This window comes from Stigmatopora nigra, chromosome 4, assembly GCF_051989575.1.
Source record: "Stigmatopora nigra isolate UIUO_SnigA chromosome 4, RoL_Snig_1.1, whole genome shotgun sequence".
Classification (NCBI taxonomy): Eukaryota; Metazoa; Chordata; class Actinopteri; order Syngnathiformes; family Syngnathidae; genus Stigmatopora; species Stigmatopora nigra.
In genome coordinates, this window is record NC_135511.1 from 11,585,735 (window position 1) to 11,606,281 (window position 20,547).

Sequence of the window (20,547 nt, forward strand, 5' to 3'; positions counted from 1 at the left end):
TACATACAAAAAGTGGCCACTGCTTGTCTCGAGCATGCATTGTCCTCCGAGAGAGAGACCAAGAAACGGGGCAGGGTAAAAAAAAAAAAGAGCAAGAGTAGGCTGTGCTTTAAAGCTGTTGTTCCACCTCCGTGCGCGCAGTCCCATCGAGAAGAACAATTAACGCACGCGGGTCCATACGTCAACATGTCTGCACTGAGAGATTAATTATTTACGATAGACTCTGGCATGCAAACGTTTTCTCGAACTGAATTTTGACATATTTCTCCCTGAGTTTTTCCCCCCCTTAATTTTCCCCCGAGGTATCCTTTTCTGCCTCTTTTAGTGTGCCTTGGGTGCCACGGCCATGGGACTTGGCCAAGGAGGAAACGTGTTCGTGCCTTGCCCGAAAAGTTTGCTTTGGACCGGCTTGGTGCTCTGGCTTGGGCTGTGCACCTCCGCCGATGGAACCTGGAAGACTGGACTTTATAAAAGCAGAGAGCAAGCTGCTGCTTCTCATAGCTCCATCTATCAAAAGAGGTAGGCATTAAGCATCTTTTTTTGCTTTTCTCTTTTGGAGTGTTGGGAGATGGTGGTAAGGCTGTTGAAAAGCGTTCTTTGTGTTGCGATGCTCTTTTGCCCCCCATCCATCTACGAGATGCATTGTGATCTTGACACTTGGTTTCCCTTTTCCTGCGCATGGGTGCATTCATCTATTATGAGTCCCACCCTCGTGAGAGTCTGCCTAATTGTTTTTAAGACCATTATCTGAAGTTGGTAATTGTAAGAAATTAGTATTATTTATTTATTGGAAATGTATTTTAATTGCAATTGTGAATGTTATTATTTGACATTTAAGCGTTTTTAAAAAAAATGTATTTGTTGTGCATATATGGATAAAATATTATTTTTCCATTCGTTCATCTTTCATATTGCCCATCCTCGAAAGGGTTGCGAGAGTTGCTGGAGCCTAACCCAAATGGCGAAAGGCAGATTACACCCTAGACTGGTCGCTAGTCAGTCGCAGAGCACATAGAGAGACAGGGTCTGCCCTGCCTACTGCCTGTGGTTAGCTGGGATTTGCTCCGGCACCCCCATGACCTTTGTGATGGTAAGTAGTTCAGAAAATGAATAATAAAATCTAAAAGATTACATTTTTGGAGAAATTACAATTTTGAGTCTGCACTACCTAGCGCCCACCATGCACCATGCTCGGGGAAACCATTAATTCTTGGGGAAATCATTAATTCTTGGCCAGTGACGGACGTCCATGGTTCTCAAGAACGCTTCCAGGCTTCCTAGTCCAAATGGACTGGATGTCGTTCGCTGTCACAGCCAGCCAATGAGACGAAGGCAATCCCATTCCCAAAGATTGGCTGTCCTACATTTACATTTTAGGCTCAAAATCCTGATTGTTTATTCATTTCAGTTCTGACTTATTATGTATTTATAAAGAGTCTGGATAGTGTTGGGATGAGACTGGTTGCGTAAGACTTTTTGTCCATTTTAGAACAACATCCATCCAAACAAAGATTACTTTTTACAACATCATTTTTCCTCATCCTTGAGTTCAACCGACTTTTTATTTTCTTGCTCAAGTAAAAAAAAAGACCTTCAAATGTTGTAAGAAAGACTTTAGTGGCTTTTTTGCCTGATTTTATTGTAATGTGTGCATTGTTTTATCTCCATAGTGGTAACTTATGAGGGCGATCACATCTGCATTTATAGTTCTGAGATTTGGTTCTTCATTATGTACTTCACATGCACCCAGATTCAAATGTAGGATAAGTCCTGAACTGAAATACGGTCAATCATATGCATTAAAGTTGTTTTATTTCTGTTCTTAGACATATTCTCAGATAAGCTTTGTAACCCAAGGGTGGGGGGCTTCAATGTTGAATCACAAGGAGGCCCACTCTTCTGGGCATATCCAGGTGGCTTTCATGCTTCCCAGCCCCTACTCAAATGGTATTCTTCCCTATTTGGCTTCCTTGTCATTCATGGCCTTAGGTCTGTGGACATATTTACTAAACACAAGCATCTGGGGCTTGGTTGCATCTGGGCTTACTTTCTTTCCTTGGAAGTTGAGAAGTTTACAGTTCCTCTAGAAGTGCTAGATAGCATTTGGTGGACGGGAGCTGCTGCAGCGTGTGCAGGGGTCGGGGGGTTTAAGAAGTCATGGGTTCTAGCAGAGAGTTGGAGCTTGGAAAGTTTATCATGTGTAAATGGTCACACGCCACGACATTTTCGGGGGATAATATCCCAGTCACATTTTTTAGGGATGCTTGAAAATATATCCAAACCAATCTGTCCCTGTAAAATGCAATGCGGTCTCTTTGAGCCGTCTACTGTAAAGCAAGCGCAAGTGTTTTTTTTTTCTTTCTTTTTCCCCACCCTGAACCACACAAGGCACTTTAGGTGAATCAGGTTTCTCACTTGGAAGCACTTTAAGATCCGCACAGCCGTGACGCACTCCAATGCTGCCGGTGTCCGCACCTGAAACACTCGGACAGACGAAAAGAAATGGGGGGCTTTCCTTGTTTTTCATTGACTGCTGTGAGGAGACACTTCACAGTGACCTTTGGTGTTTTGATTTCCTTTCTTTTCATCAGCACATCCTTTACACGCATGCTCACTTTGAATGTGAGGCGTTAAGCGCCCCCATCCCTCATGTGCGTTATCTCGTATGGTTCGCTTCATTTCTCCAATTCATTTTTACAAGCCAATTTGTCTTTCTGGTTTTGGAGCTGCTGCAAGTTTGACAATCGCTGACTTTATAAATGGCTTTGCAATGCGTCGTCAGCCATTTTTTTCGGTCTTGCTTGCTCTATCCTATAGGATTAGGCCTGTCTCATAATTGCCTTTGGTCTCTGACCGAGTTCCCATGGGAAGGCCCTCACGTGACCCCTGTCACGAAACTTCTCGCATTTCTGCCGTGTTTGATTTGCCCTCCCTGAGCTGTTTCCCTTCATTTAGTTTCCCTTCGTTTTTTTTTTTTTTAATTTTATTTTATGAGTGTGTTTTTGTTCCACATAAACCCATTTTAACATCATCATTTTGGGGGAAAAATGTATCTCGTGATGCATAGTCCAAAGGCTTTAGTACAGTAGTCAAGCTCCTTTTCTTCCTGCTAAAAGACACATTTTCCACCAGCAACATTTTCTAGCCTTGCCAGCCCTCTTAGCTTTGTTTGCCAGCTTGTTCCTTTTCCAGTCTTTCATATAAAGTGTACGAAGCAGTCTCATGAAAGATGCAGGCTGTGTGAGTTGCAAGGCGACCAGATGGGCCAATGCTGAGGATTCACCAGAATGCCATCTTCAAACTGTTGGCTTCAAGAAATGACTGATTTATTTCTTTTGCGGCATTTTATTTTATTTATATGGATAAAAGACCATAAGCAGTAATAGGGATGCTTGACTGCCCTGAAATGACGTGACTATTATTATTATCCATGAAGACACCCCTAAAAACCATCAAAGAATCATCGTTTAATACTTGTCGTGGATGAACCAAGGGATTTGACTGTCTGTATGGTATTTTATAACCTTTTTTTATGACCTTATTTTTTAAATCCCATGAGAAATGCTGTAATTATTAGCTCAATTACTTTTAAGCCTGCAGGTAGAAAGACGGAAGGTATCCTTGTAAGATCCCAGGCATGGAAAAAATAGTTTTTGCTGTCTGGTCATACGTCATTGCTCAGTAAGATAAGCTTGCTCGGAAATTGTAAAATGCCAAGTGCTCTATTATTACAGACACCAAAGTTAGTGTTTCCTCTGTTCTAATTACTATTAAGAAAAGCTAGTAAAAGTCACCCCCGCTTGTGGCAATCTTAAGCTGTTCCCAGGTGGACCACCATCTACTCCCCCAGAGCCTGGGAAATTGATCTTTATCTGTTGTCGGGGTGATAAATGGATGGGGGGGACACCCCTACAATTGTTCCTTGACCTGACTGGATCACCTTTACAATCTCACATTTTTCACTAATGATTAGTAGCTTTTTATTCCTGTGTAGACGAAGTGTTGTCATGGATCTTGCTGTAATTTTATTATTTATAATGGCGGTACAACAATCTAACATGCTGCACTTTGAACATCTTTTTGAAATAAGGTTTTTGATTGCTTTGTTCCTTTTATTCTCTTGGCTTGATTTATAGGACGTTGTGCTGATATATTTTCCTTAGCCTTTTTGTTTTGTTTTAATCTAACATTGAAATAAACAGAGAAGAGAGAACACACAATGAACACAGACATCGACCAAAACTACCTGTAGTGCCACAAAGATAGATGATTAAATAGGATGTTGGCGCAGTACCACCATAATTCCTAAATAATATGATGAATGTGGCCTAAAAATCTGGAGCCAGACGTTTTAAACACAATGCAGACGTAGAAGTAATCTTTAAATACAAGATAGATTGCTTTAACTTTTTAGAGAAAAATTGATAGTGGCAGTGACTGACAGAAAAAAGTGAGGTCAGCAGTTATCAAAATGATGAGAGAAAGGTAAGAGGAAAAGTACAGAAAAAGAATGGAACATACCTCATCATATGTCAAACAAAGTGGAGGCAATGTTATGACAGGCCCGTGCAATTTTACTGATGATGTGACAGAAGTAACAAAGTGTATATGGTCGTACTCAATCTTAGCTCAATTTTTTTACAAGCTTTAAACATTTTTCAAAGGTGGACTTCAGGTCTTTGTCTGGAGCTCATCTAATTACTGAAAGATAACATGTCACAGTACTCAAATCTTGACCGAAATCTGAGTTTACGTCATAGTCGTGTTGCCTTCAAATCAAATGGAAAGGATGTCTGGAACAGGAGATTTTCAGTGTTGATGTGCAGCCCTTAAAGCTGCATCAACATTGCTATGTGAGCCGGTCAAGATCTATGAGGGCTGTTTCCAATTATAGGTGAAAAGGAAAAATGGACCCAAACTAGCAATGGCAAGGTGTACTTAATCAGGTGCCCGGAGAGTGAAGACATTGTATGTGTCTTTTTGTCGATATGTAGATCTTTGTGTGCGGCCACTGCGCCACATGTGGGGATTGTTAATGGGAGCTGCTCAATGTACTCTGCCTTTGGCGCTTGCTTTTGGTCCCTCACACACCAACATATGGTCATGCGTATTGACAAACAGACGGTGGTGCCCCCCTCCCACACTTGCGAACACATTGGCAGCAGAACACACAAAGTTCCGCGCTAAGTGGCCTGCAGTTTCCTTTGTGGTTTCTAAATGGAGCTCGCAGTTACAGAGCTGCACAGTTATTGATTGTGTAAACACGCACCCTGGTAGTAATAGTTTTCCGCGTTTGCCAGCCATTGCCATGTGAATGTAATCGGGGGATTTATACACGTCGTTGTTCATAAAATGCTGGTACCACATGTCAGATTTACCTGCCTCGTTGTGTTTTATATGTCAGATGTGTAACTCAAACCTTTTTTTTTACCTTCCAGCCTACTAACACATGTGAAGCATTGAACTAACCAAATAAAGTTATTTTCTTTGTAGTTTTCTTTTTTTACAATGTCAAATACTTGTGATAATGGCTTACAAAGCTTCTGTGGACGCAGTGTAGACTTGTGACCTTGCGCTGGCATGTGTTATCACAGAATGGCATCTTGTCTGCTCTCCAGGGTGACATTATCTGAAGGCTGAATGCAAATAAATAGACACAAGAGGGTAAATATGGTTTACAATGCCCCTCTGAAGATCTCATGACTGATTAAAACAGTGTGAATGCAACAAAGGAGTTCTTTGACAATGAACGCTAATTTTCCTATTGTAACCATGAGGCTTTTTTTTTTTTATACAAGTATTGTACTCCTTGAATTATTTACATGTTAAAATGCTTTTTCTGTGTATCCCAGAGAGAGAATTTCCGACATGCTTGTCTTCAGTGTTCCTTTTTATGTGTCTTCCTTTAGAAACTGGTGTCCTCAGACAGTCACAAGGACAGTGACTTGCCAGGTGCACAATGGTACAGTGGTGCAAAGAGTCTACCAGACGTGCCGTTGGCCGCAGGGATGTACTGGGGGCAGGTGAGCATAGTCACTTTTTTTGTGAATGTGCAATCATTTAGCTGTCAAACACTCAAACACTCATTGTTTTCCTCTCATAACATTGTTTCCAATTGGGTACAGTTTCTTTTCTTTTGTTGCTCTTGTCAATTGAATTATCCCTTCTTCGTGGCCAGAAACAAGCAGAATAGTGATAACAAAAAGCTGCCATTTCTCAAACAAAGCTTGTCTCCTTTTACGGGGGAGCCACGGTACAAAAAGAAATGGCATGAATGTTTGCATATCCTCTTCCCCCCCCCCCCTCCTTTGTTTACTTAGTCTCATCGCTCATCCACATCCTTTGTTAAAATGTATGTCATTGGCACAGCCATGCCAGTAATCTGTAGAAGGTTTATTATTCAAACCAGTGATAAATTGAATCATGCAATGGTTTTACATTTTGTGTGTGTGTGTGTTTTTTTTAGCTATAGGACAGTTGTGAGACCTTCCTACAAAACAGTGTACCGCACTGTGACCTCACTGGAGTGGAAATGCTGTCCAGGATTTAGCGGGACTGCCTGTGAAGAAGGTAAGACCAAACAGGAAGAAAGACCTACTTGACCCGCGCAATGGTTTTGAAAAGGAAGTTAGTTTGATTAACGACATGGTGCAATTCTCGTTTTAGACCTAACGACAATAAGTCCGAACGGGTGCAGTCAGTGTGAAAATGATATACTATATTCCGTTTTTCAAATGGAAATTCATCAGCTTTTCATTTTGGGATTAGATAAACTACTTACAATGAAATGGATTCACACACATGGCCTGTTTTAGGAAGTGGTGTGTCTGTTTGGCTCAGCTCTCGATTGGGTGTAACATCAATTTTCAGGCTTTTGCGACACGCAACACAATAAATATTTACAGTGGTTAAATAGGTCATGTTTTGTGGTACTAAATGCAGGGCCTGTTTGTACAACAACCAGCAGGTGAACTCCACGTGATCACTAAAGTCGCAATGCAATCCCGCCAGTAGACTAGACTTTGCTTAACAAAAGCATAGGAGAGAGGAAATTATCCAATTAAGGTTTTGCCAAAGGAGATTCCCTCACGTTGTCATGGCAGCAGGGGGCTGTCGAGCCAGCAGGGATGCTGGGATTAGCCACTTAAGTGAGCGCCATTTTGGGTGGCTCAGATCACAGACTGCTCTGAACGAAAGTGACAGTTTCCATTCACGCTGGCCTTACTCGCCGGCCCCGCAAACGCCATCAGGGCCACCGGCGCTTTGTTCTGTCCCCGTCATGTGAGCAGAACCGCTAAGGGGCCCTCCGAACCTGAGAGTGCGCTGCCACCCGCCTCATTCATAGCTTGAAGCCAAAATAAAAGCTGGCCACACGGGCAAAGCCGTTCCCCAGTGTGGGCTTAAATCTATTGCCACAGAGGGAAATGAAAGCTGCACACGCAGTTCAGTGAGTGCAAGTTTGAAAGGCAAGCTCTTAATAACTTTGGGATTCTGGGCCGTGTTTTTCCTAAGTATTTCTAAGATTCTAAGTAACCACGTTTTTCACACCTTGAATTGAATTTATTTTCAACAAACTTCAAATATCATACGTAAATGTGAATGTCTTTAATGGCTAAAGCAGTTTTAATGTGCCACTAGGGAGTTTGCTATCCTCCTTTTTATGGTTGTTTATATTTATATTTGTTTAGAAACTGCAGTTGGGTTTAAGGCAATAGAGCAAATCAACAGAAAGATATAGTGAAACATGCTTGAATATATGCTACTTGGATGTAAGTAGTGATACTCGTGCTGAAAGGCTATTCATACCAATAGAATCCCATAAGGGGAGGGGATTCACCTAGTAAACAATAGAATAGGAAGAGGGATGGTAGCTCAGGTTAGGCTGTAACGAGTCGGAATGACTGCACCAGATTTGCAAGAAAACCGTCCCGGACATCTGCTCATGTCGCCCGCATCCAAACTGCCACTGGTTTGACATAAAACAAAGTTGAAGATGAGTACAGTTAGCTCATCTAGTTTGACCCCTATTGTTCTCTCACCTGGTCATTCCAGGTCACTTGTCATCATCAGGCCTTTTCATGATTTTGACAATCTTGTTACCTTAGGGTGCAAAGTGAGGCTGAACTTTCCATATGCTGACTCTGCACTCACAAATGCAGGTAAATGGAGATGGGTTTTCTTGAGTGTCACCGCCCTCTGATTCCCATCGGTCGAAAAACATAAATTAGCCAGTCCGGTGGAGGCAAAGTCAAAATAGCATGTCGCTGTTTTAGTTTTGCGTTTCCCAAAACCAAGGCAGCATGCTGAGATAAATGAGGGTGGATAATATGGAATGATGGTGCCATGCTGTCATTCAGAATTTCAGGCCTATCACATTCAAACTACTAAATCAAAACATTACATCACATCAGGGTTCATAACCAAGCGTGCTCCCCTTCAGAGTCAATGCAGGGTAAGATAACACTACATCCGACAGGCACCGGCTCTTTTTTCTAACTGCCTTAGCTCAGACTTTGGCTGAAATTCCAGGGTAGTGCTGTAATTACTGACTTCTAATTGTTTTCTATGAGGTTTGGAAGATATAGTCTTACCTCTGGACCGGGAACATAATGGTCTTTATCGCTGATTGAGTCCAATAGGGAAAAAAAAGTTTGTAAGTATTTGCAGATGGAAGAAATTTCATTGCCTGCCAGGAGCAGGGATTTATCGTATGCTCGGTTAGCTTTGGCATTCCTCGGAAGTAAATGCGTCTTTTCAGACGGCGTATCATCCAACATAAATACCAAAATTAGTCCTTATTAACAGACAAAGTCGTGTCGGTAAATAAATTGAACTTTTGATTTTTTTACGAACTCATACTGCAGTAGCCATGCTGATTGCCAATATTCATACTCATCGTAACGTTTATCTTCTCTTGGGACCATGACTATCAGTGACACTTGATATCTTAGTTGTGTTTTGATGTATGGACGGAAGCCATCAAAGAAACCAATGAACCTTGTCCCATGAGGGGGGTTGCCAGGATGCACACAGCATATGGGGGAATGAATGAAGGCTCAAATTAACACGGCTGTCAAAGCTCCACTGCAGGGGGGGCACCCATCAAGACATATCTCACAGCCATGTGGAGGCGGTGGTTTTTGAGATGCAATTTGCGGTGTGGCCGGGAGGCTGAGGCGCGTTGTCTTTAATAAGCCGCAGAAACTTAATCTGTATTTTCACAGCTCTGCCGGGCCTTATCGCGCTGCTACACGCTAAATCCGGTGCTTTAAACATCGTTCAACCACACTTGGTGGGGGAATAGTGACAGTGTGAATGGATGTTATTATATATGTGAGTGTGAGTGTCTGGCAAAGTGAGCATGTGGGTTTGGAGACTGGAAGTTTTGCCTCTGAGGATTTGTTTGGTGAAAGATGGAGCTCTTCAGAGGGATTAACTTCGGTGAGGGGGCAGACTTTAATAGCTGTGATTAAAGTAGGAGTAGCCTAAGGTAAAGAAGAGCGGGCGAGCTCCTTCCCTTCTCCTCATGGACCACACTATAGAAAAAAACACTTAAAATTTGGGGTAAACTACTGACAGCTGTGGTTGCCAGAATTTTGCCATTTAAAATAATGGGGAAACCGTACATCCGATCAGATCCAATACGGATATCGGCTCCTGAAGTGTAATTCATGGATCGGATTGCCCTGAATCCGACACCTAGCAGCTTACCTTTCACTCAAATGATAGCCTCTTCTTGAATCAACTATAACTACAAAAAGGGTTATCCTTGCCTGGCAATGTCTGCAATGATTGGCTTAATGTCACACTTGATCTAAATTAGACACACCTACATAGTCCTGATCGAATTGGTAGGTCTACTGAGACAGAAAAATCAAAGGCGCATTGAGTTAGGCAGCTGCAGAAAGAACGCACAGCAGCTGATCTTCATGGTGTCAATGGCAAATGCAACGACAAGCGTTGAGACCCAAACTGGAAGCAGATGAAGCTGAGGCAAGACGACCTCACGCTTCCAGACATGAGGAAGCAGCCTTCTGTCGTCCACTTGGAGTCTCTCAGGGGAAGTGTGTGGATAGTTAATAAGCCTGAATTAGTAGTATTTTGCAGTATTTTTTTTATGAAATGTAATTGCGCATTGACTAAATAAGCTACAAATTCAACTGTCTAAGTATAGGTATAAGTAAGACATTTAGGTGATGTCACCTAATTAATTTTTCTGTTTTCTGACCCGCCTAAAAAATCCTGGAAGAAACCCAAAGATCCAGCGCTCAATTACTCTCAGCTGGTGAATGTTTTCGGCACTTATCTTCAAACATATTTTGTGTATTTAGAAGCAACTCATCAAAATTACACGACAGTCCTAATAAAATGTGAAAGATCCCCATTGTGTTCCCACTGATGAAAAACACAGCCCGCCAACTTGTGTTCACCCACAGAGTATGAATAGTTTTTTTTGGGTTTGTTTTTTAAAAAAAATTTTGCCCTATATTTATGGCAGAGCTCATTTTACAGACTGTATGTACCACTCAAAAATCCAGGTCTTTTTACCTCGAATCTGCATTAGGTTTGATGTATTTGGCTCCTAGACTGCAAACGGCGAATCCGCTCACTGATTTATTTATTATTTCCCAACACTTCCCTCGGGAACTCATTCAAATCTGTTTTTTTTCCTACCGTAAGAATAAAAAGCAGGCCATGTCAGCAGTGCTAAAATCCCAAAACACTTTCAGTCTTGGCCATAGATACAAACACACACGTTTTGGTATTAGCAGTAAAGCTGCAGCTAATACACTGCATGGAGTGAGTTCAAAAGTGAGGTCAGAACTTTTACAAGCTCTCGTAATATGCAGGAATATCATCCTACTTTGGTGCTCCAATGCTTTATTAAAATGATTATTTTTCCTGGACAGAAGGACAATGTAAATCATCCATGTTATATGTCTATTTATTTACAAATGGTAAAAATATGAACCACAAATCAAAAAGCATTTAAATGTCCCTTCCCAAGTTTTGTTGGCACTACAGTAGCTGGATATTTAAACTGTCTTTTGGCAGACTCGCCTGAGTCCAATTTTAAATTGGTTGGTTTCCTGGAACGGCGCCGGCTTTTAAGCGTACTTCACCGATGTTCAACAGGGTTGCGGTCTTTAAGGAAGGCAATTCCAGAAGCTTAATGTTAGCCTGTTTTATCCATTTGAGAGCAAGTATAAATGTGTTTTTGGGATCAAAGTCCTACCCTGTCTAAGAGTTTCAGCCATCTGTTGATTGGCGGTTATTAAGAAGTTTGCCTCCTTCATTGTTGTTGCATGCATTTTGTCTGCTGCATCAGAGAATGACATAAGCGTGACATAATACTTGACAGCTGGTACCATGTTGTAGGGTTTTAAAGACTCATCATTATATTTTTAAAGGCTTTTAATCCCCTATTCATTTCAGACTTTGTATACCCAGCTGCTGCATTTTGCCACACAAGAAAAAGTTAAACCGTGTCGCCCACAATTGATGTGACATAACTGTGTGACATAAAGAGATTTTTGCATAAGTAGGTCAAAAGTGCAAAATTGGCCAAATCGAATGCTTTCATAGATTCCCACTTTTGGATTGTATTCTTTATGACCATTTACTCTATAAATTTCCTCCACATTATGAACAACATCACAAATGAAACGCAACTGTTGCCATTAAAATGGCATCAAACTGTGCGTGTCTGTCCTATTTTTGCTTACCTTAATCTCAGAATCTTTTTCAGGTTACAAAAAGCACAACTTTTAATTTTGGCAAATTTGTTTTATTTAGTTTTGGTACTATAGACTCCTAATACTTTAAACTAACAAACAGCAATGACACTGAATGGGTGATTTGTTTTTTTGTCATAAAGTATTTACTGACTAGAATTAAATTGAGCTATGGAATTTCTTTTTTGCATTAGTGGTTTTCAACACACCACTGGTTTTCATAATGTAGCAACTTATTTGGCTGCACACACTGAATGCTAACGGCAAGGCTTGACTGTTGCTTCTAAGTGGGTGGGATATAATGAAGGCGACCTTGGAGCCTCCACTCCCATGTACTCTCAACCGCAAACAAGCCACATCACACAGATTTAGCAGCAGTTTAGAGTGGTGACATCATTTATGGGCTTCAATCACCGACCTCCCAAACAATCGAGCCCCCTTTGGCTTCAGTCACCTCTTCACAGCCAAGTTTTGGATCGTGCAGTTGCGCCTGCTGGTGTGTGTATGTGTTCGAATGCTTCCTCGCTCCCAACTTTTGTTTCCATAGGTGCACGTGGCTCAGAGCCGGGAGCAGTGCTGATGGTTGCGATTAGTTCTGGACAAATTTGAGTAAAGATGATCTGCGGTCACATTCTTGCCATCTTGGCTTTGAATAGTCTTCTGTAAAGATAAATGAATTCAAGGGCCAAAAACGAGAAGAGTGATGTGTAATAGTACATGACGACCCAAAGACTTTATGAAGCTGTTGCTTTACATGGCAAACAAATAGGGGGATTTACAAAGAAGTGTGGGAAACAAATGACTATAGGGATTTGGAATTGTTCATCTTATTCAGGGTAAGCAAGTATCAAATCATTCAACAAACACTCCCAAATTTATCAATGAATCTTTGTCTAAGGTCTATTGTGTAATGTTGGCTCTGGACACAGCAATGGACACATCTTTTCTTACCAATGGAACTGAGGATCTTTCAATGTAATGATAATTCCTTGAATAATACCCCAGTCATATTTAGAGATTAAAACCTCATCATTTTTCTGTTGGACTCTTTTCAAGGAATGTTGTAATATGAGTTTCACAAACTTATAGAAAGGCATTGAAACACAAAAAGAACTTCTCACTCGGGGTTCTTAATAGGACTGAGCCATTTTTTAATAAATGCCCGACAAATCCAGCAGTTAAGAATGGCACTCTCTCATATTGAGGAAAAATATGCTTGACTCGTGACATGCAAGGCAAAGGGTATAACTCTAAGCTTTTGTGTGACTGGCAGAAATTTATCTCAAATTCCATTGAATGACCTCAACGGGATTTACCTTCAGCAGTAATTCCGATTGCATAGTTATTGTTCAAAATACAACCAAGGACAATTGTTAGAATATTTCATCATCGAAATGTTCAATAACCTCAATGCACAATTACTACTTTCTGAATTATTTCAACATTGCAGTCCATTTGACTATCAAGCCTAGAATCTCGCCACTCTGTTGTGTTTCATAACAAGTGAAGTACCATTTGCATTAATAGACCGTGTAAGGCATGCCCCATTAGGAATAGTATTTGTTTCTGCTTTGCCCCTCGACATTTCTTTGGGTCAAGTCCCATTCGGCAGTACGAACTAGTAGCTCGTACCAGGCAAGTGTGTGCTAGTTGATAGAGATTGCAGATAGTGGCACTCTCTGTCACCTTCTTCCTTCAAGTGACATCTTGTTCTGATTAACTCCTGGGAGCCCTGCACATTGTGCTTTAGTGGTCTAGTTGTTGAAGTGCCGCTAAGACAATGTTGGGGGGCCCAGCGGGGTGATCTCATTAACTACAGGACGTACCCTTGAACCTCTAAACCCAGGCCTGCATTCCACCCTTTCCACTGCCCCCATGGGACTCATACAGGGAGGCTGCTGCAGGACTATTGTTTTGGTTGAACTCATGCCACAGCCACAACGTGCAGCCAGTATTGTGCGTCTTGACCTCCCCCCACCTCTATCAGCACCATAAATAAAGTCCAGTTTGTTCCTTGCCGGTTCCTCGGATGTTCCTCACAATACGAGGCCTGGTTGCAAACACACTTCAAAAGTACACCTGTTCTTACGAGAGGCGTGTACGCAAAGAAAGGGCACTATGCTTATGAGTTGGGACGAGTTTGAAAACTTTGAAAATGTCTAATACAAGACACAGGCACACGTTTTTCTACCTGTCTTTCGTCACAAACACCAGGTGCAGTTGGTCTCAGTGACAGATTGGCAGTAAATCGCAGTTAATGTCCCAGATTTGGAGGGCTGTGGTGGGGATGAAACTGTGATGGACCATAATTATGTCAAGCAGCATTATTTCTTTTGGATTCACATCCTGTCTAAACACTTCGAAGCCGTGTGCACACGCATCACCTCACTTGATCCGAATCTATGGCCGTGTTGTTCCTTTGCTAGGAGTCATCAGAGGTAAACATAGATTAAAACTTTGTCAAGTTTGGCTGGGCTCAGTTTGGTTGTTTATTTTATTTCAGCGGAGTACTCTAAATTAGTTCTAACCAAAAGACATCTGGCGTGAAGCTTCCTGCAATTACTTTTAGGATCTATCACTGTGATAATAAAAAAAATATTTCAGCTGGTATTAATGCGCAGTTGACAATGTTCCACTATGTTTTGTTGCGCACAATAACTCAAGCATCTTCCACAAGTGTCCGCTGCAGGCGCTTGTTTGACAAAACCCAAAAAATGAAAACTGGAAAAACACAAATAAACTCTGTTTCTGTACTTCCATCACGCTTGGATGTGGCCTTTTTGACTCTTAAATCAAATCAAATCAACAAAGAAACTTAATAACCGCATTATCATATAATCAGATTTAGCTGGCTTTGAATTAATCACAGTTGTCAAAAGTGAACACATCCCTTGTCCCAGGCCCTTGGTTTTAAAAATATGATGTAAGTGAAGTATGTCAGAAGCTAAACTTACAGAAAAGGATCTAGTACTGAGCACTAAAGTGATCCTTGGTTGATTTGGGCATTAACTATCATTATATTCTATTTGGACTAAGATTTAAATTCAATTGAACCTTTTTAATATGAACCGTTCCTTTTTCTGTACAAACAACTCTGACCTTATGGGTTCTGGCCTCAAGACAATGCGAAGGATTAGAGTCTGGTTTTTCTTTATCCCTCCCTGCTCGTGTTTGGGCTCTAGTTCCTTTCTATTCGAAATAGACAATATAATCACCCTAATGGCACCAATTTCCCCTAAAACCAAAACAAAAAAATGGCATTGTTACCCTGTGACTTCAAAGGAAAAGGGACATAAGGAAGGAAGCTTTCAAAATGTTATAAAAAAACAAAGATTATGCAAAACTAATAACTATAACCAGCATCATTCATAATGTTAGTAGGTTAATAGTGTTTATGAGCCAAAACTTCATTTATATTTTGAAATATTTCATTATATGTTAAGAAAAAAAATCCTGCAGTACTAAACACCCCAAGAACAGAACTCTTAATTGAGCACTAGTTCGTTTTTTGAAGCTCAGTGTTTAATTTTTTAGGATTGGATTCAGTGGAGCGTGACCTTAATTAGTTCCGGAGTATCCGGGAACCAAATCGAAAGAGCCAACATCTCGGAAATTTGCCAAAAATAACAGGAACCAAGAGTTCATGTGTATTAAATAAAATGCTTATCATTAACATGATTTCCCAGACTTTGTTTTCAATGGTCTTCCTATTTTGGCTCCTAAAATAATCTCAGAGGCCAGATTGGATCCTGTTGGGATTTAGAGACTCCAGTGTTTGCTGAAAGACAAATTAAAGACTTCAATCAATGTTCTCGCTTCAGTTTTGGACTCCAGGATAAGGGCACATCTCAGGTCTATTTCTCCACTGACCCTAATTTTCAAATTGAACTAATTTTCCCTTGTCTGCAGCAGACAACTTTATCCCCATATTGTACTGTTGTTCTACTTGTTTTAAATTCCAATAAGGGAGAAACTTTTTTCTTGAGTATTTCTATATATTTGCTGAAATGGGGCGGCAGCTTTGTTCTCACACAAAGGATTCAGGCATTTTAATTATAAAACCAGTGAGTGGCATGTAAAGCATTTCATGCTACCATTTATATCTATTAATGCTTCCGTTAATTAATCATTGCTGCAGGGATACAGAAACTTTTTTTCCAATGCCGACTTAGATAACTGTAGTGTCAAATGCTTGTTAGCTTTCTACCACATGTGATCTGAGATTGAGTATAATGTAAATGCTTTGAATTTAGGGCCTGTGCAAGCAATTTGTGGAAAAGAAAGGTTTGGTTCTATGTGTGCACTCTATCTGATGGTTATTTGTAATGAGGAAGCCTTTGGCCAGCCAGCCGCTTCCTGGCTGCTAAGAAGCTTGCTGACAACTGAGAACAGGCTGAGTGTCAGATGGATTTTTCTGGGATTTTTCTTCCACTTTACACATACAGTGCACTGTTATTATACTATTGGTTGTAGCCAGAATGATTGACGGTTTAGAATGATAGACACATCGACAGATTGGTGAACAGGGTGATCTCAATGTAATTTTTTTTACCTACGATTTTTTTCTGAACAGATACTTTGATGTTTAGACCAGTAAAAGTAGTGCAAAATAGAATGTGACCAGTAAATGACAAATCATGTTTTTTTATATTAAACTGAGCCCTGGTGATATCTCCTAAACTAAACACATTTATTTAGACATATTACACAATGCTCTGTTACTGTCATTATTTTCTTAAAAGAAGTAGTCCCACTCACCGGATATGTTTGCCAACTGTTTTGATTTATAGAGGTCAACAAGCATGATGGTACTGAAAACATATGCTACTGTTTGATCAGATCTGATCCGGTGACCAAATCAGTGACGGCTAAAATATTCATATCAAGCGCCAATACAGAGACTGGGTATTGGATGAGGACATCAGTAGAGATGAATAACAGTGCATATGAATGAATGGCAGAAAAAAAGCAGGGGAAAACTAACAAAAAGCCCAATTGGTTGAGAATACAGAGGCACTTTGTCATAGTCAAGCAACTTATAAGAGGTGCCCTGCTGAAAATCCTGCTATTTTCATTTGCTGAATAGACATCCTGGTTAGTTGTGTGGGTGGGTAGCGCACATTGAAAAGGACAACTCATAATACCCAATTGTAAGCATATCTTAAGAGATGTATGTCAATGGATGATGATAACTAAATGTGTTTTAGTAGCTCTCACGGTATCATGAGGTTGGTAGAAGTAGACTGAACTGAAACTATATAAAATATCTTCCATTTTCCACTTTTCTGGCAGACATATCAGCACGCCACAAATGATGTCATTTGGTATTACGGGTTTCCAATAGAAACCAAATGTTATAGTGGAAATAGTGGAACAGATTTATACGGATCCCTCGCCATTGCTTCTGCAGTTTACTTGAACTCAGCTCATGACACAGTGGCAGGCCTTTTTTGTCAGTCAAGACTGTAAATAGTACATTTCTAGCAAAACCACATTCTTTTAATTGATAGAATAGCACTAAATTTGTGCAGAAGACCTACTTGTTTTTCCTCGAATACATCACTGCCTGATGAAGAATTATAGGATAGAGACGGCTCCAGACATAGTAAGTTATGATTGTCCAAATGTTTTATCTTTGGAAGTGTCGGTATTCTGGATGTTGCCAGCAAGCCGCCATGACCGCGACTTCGCTGATAAACTGTTGGAAAGTGTAAGTGAATGTGATTTATCGACCAAAAGTCTCAAAAGAACACACCGCCCCTTTGGGACTTTGATTCATTCATTTTGACCCGGTTGACTAAATCCAACCTCTAATAATAAAATCACAGAGCCATTTCCAATATATCTCTATTTGCAATAACTTCCAAATGCTATATTATCAATTTCAAAAACTTTTTTTGAAAATCTTAACAAAAGCAGATTTCAAAATTAAATTGATGGTTGGACATTTTCTGTAGTGTTCACATTACAAAATTGATTGATTGAATTTTGATTATAAAACACAATTCAACTGCTTTTGTATTATCAGAGGTGACAAGAAATATTGGCATTTGGAATCTACTGGTTGCGTCTGAGTAAAACAACCTGTGCTCATGCAGGCAAGTTTGGGATGCTACACAAGCATCTTGTGGGGAGTTTTTCTTGGATTTTCCCTCGACTTCTATCAGCATTTTCTCATACTTTGGTTGTGCAGGAGTGTAGGGGAGACTTGTGTTATTGTAAAACATTGTGGATACCAGTATAGGGGTGTTGCAGGAGGGGGAGTTTGTGTTCTTCTGAAAGTACAACATAAGACTCTATCAAAGACCCAAGGGGTCGCCGGACCCTCATAGACCTGCGCCCATCACACGCTTGCTTTTATTCGCTGACACGAGTAGAATGATTGATGGTGTAGTTCTAAGCTTGTCATCTGGCCTGTTGTTTGTCTACGATGAGGAGACGCTGACGGCTCAGCTAAGTCTTCCCGCTCCGCTGCTCCTCCCGTAATCCGTTTCCAACTCTCTGAATGGCACCCTCCCCTTTGTACGTGTGTGTTCTTTCATCATTTCATCACAGTCAAATGTGGACATGTTGTACTGATAAGACCAACATTCTAGTTTGATGGCCAAAGAAAAAGAGGATAAAGGGAGTAAGAACACTTCCTTCCTCTATCTCCTCTGTTTATAATCATTACGCCTTTCCCGGCGATAACCAGGACACGGATATCATGCGCTCTTAAAGAGTAATCCCTGACCATTCCAGCAGGCCCGCAAATAATAATAATATATCACCAATCTTCAAGTGCATCATCAATCTAGTGTGCCCCTTCCCTCAGAAATAGGCAAAAATAAATGCTCTACATCTGCTCTACAACTAGGAGGACTTCTTCAGATCATAAATCTCCTTTTGAAAGAAAAAAAATCCCTAAGAGGAACCACTGTTGATTTTAATGTTTGGCCTCATTTATTTTTGGTGTTATTCATACTTGTTTAATGGATGTAATCAGTGAAATTGACAAAATACATTTTATATCCTTGTGAGGGATAACAGTCATATTTTTCCTCTTTAATGTACAATGTATGTTTTGAGTACTTGAGAAATTCCATGCATTCATTCGTAATGTGATTATTTGTTATCCCATTTGTCAAATACAGTTAAAACAATATGAAATGACACGATAACAGTCACTGGCCTCAAGAGACGTCCTAACTATTCTGATAGGAAGGTGCTATCAGCGTTTGCTGGCTTAGATGTGTATTGCTGTCAATAGCAGGCAAAAAGTTCAACGTGAAGAGGCCACCCCATTCGTTTGTGATCCATCGGACTCTTGTCTTTTTTGGGGGTTAAGCCTCTTTTGCCACAACAATGCCAATACAATGACCCTCATTTAGAGCTGCAAAAGAAAACTTTTATATTTGATCATCCCTTTGTTGAGCTGAGAGAGCATGTGTACTTATCTCCACTGGTGCAAAACACAAACACACCAAGACCCTGCATGCCTGAAGGCCCACTTTCTTCTGAGACCATGTAGACATGAGACAGAATTTCATGCCGGACAAACATTTGCCAGACTTGTAGTGTCGTCATTTGGGGTTTGGAGTGGTTACTTGTGTGTGTGTCCTGAAATGACAGACATGGAACATGTGGATTTAAAAGGGCGCAGGGGGTATATGAGCCACACAATTAGTTGTCAAGGATAATAGCCTAGCACATGTGCAAAAAAAGTAGGACGGAAAAGATAATCCAGATCCCAGAGCAGGCCCTAACCTGTGATCATGATGTCTTATCTACACGTTACTGTGCTGAAATCCCCCGGACATCATTGTACTTATTTCCGAAGGGAAAATGTGTAGTTGCACCAGCTAGGTTAAGTACTTGTCATGAACACTGAGATGTCACAGATAGCATGAGAAATTCCTGCACTTGAGTAGTTGGTGTCTTCCCTCGCATGCAGCACACCTTCTTTGTGCAGGATTAAAGAAGGCTAAAGGTCAGATGTTATATGGATCTGCACAGTTGTTCAAAGGTCACTAAGATCACGTCTGTTTTGGTAGTAGGTTGTTTAGCTGGATGTAAAGTTATCCTTTTTTTACGTCCGTCATGTTATTGCCACGAAAACCCCCGGGCCAAGAGTCAGTGGTCAGATTGACGGTTAGTTCTGTGCAGGATTACGACAAGATTGACCCACACCAGGTGCGTACGACCTCTGTCAGCGTCTGGCATTTTGGCTGCGGTGTTCTTTTCCATGGTGTCACCTGAATGTTCCACAAACTGAGCCTGAAAAGTCAAGTCAGCTTTGATCCCCCCCTGCGGCCCTGGAAGTAAGTGGGGTCTAATCCCCCAAAAAGCCTTAAAAAGACACAGTGGAATGCTTGGCACACAGTACGCCATTCACCCAGGGATTACTAGACTGAGCTCAGCATCACACTTTCATTTACTTCACTCCCTCTTCCCCCATTAGTTAGTACATATACATTCATAAAAAATATATATATATATATATATATATATATATATATATATATATATATATATATATATATATATATATATATATATATATATATATATTACCTTATATATATATATATATATATATATATATATATATATATATATATATATATATATATATATATATATATATATATATATATATATATATATATATATATAAGGTAATGATGCGATACACTCAAGATAAATATATCATATATAGGAGGATGGGGTTAAGAAATATTAATACTGGCTTACATTCATATGTAAATGAGTCATTCAGTTGCTGAAATGTTATCCGGTGAAAAGACCATATCTCTGCTGTTTTATGTATCAT

General features: G+C 40.4%; 1 protein-coding gene across 11 annotated transcripts in view; it reads left to right on the forward strand.

Annotated features, from left to right (window-relative positions):
• The first annotated feature begins 129 nt into the window (after positions 1-129).
• Positions 130-20,547, forward strand: part of LOC144194985 (EMI domain-containing protein 1-like) — a 37,386-nt gene continuing 16,968 nt past the window's right edge. For all 11 annotated transcript variants that reach the window (XR_013326023.1, XR_013326022.1, XR_013326025.1 and 8 more), the window contains exons 1-3: positions 130-519; positions 5,910-6,023; positions 6,467-6,570. Coding sequence is in view for 6 of the 11 variants with exons in the window: in XM_077714273.1 (XP_077570399.1) it covers positions 347-519; positions 5,910-6,023; positions 6,467-6,570 (391 nt within the window). In the remaining 5 variants the exon portion in view is untranslated. The remainder of the gene's footprint in view (positions 520-5,909; positions 6,024-6,466; positions 6,571-20,547) is intronic.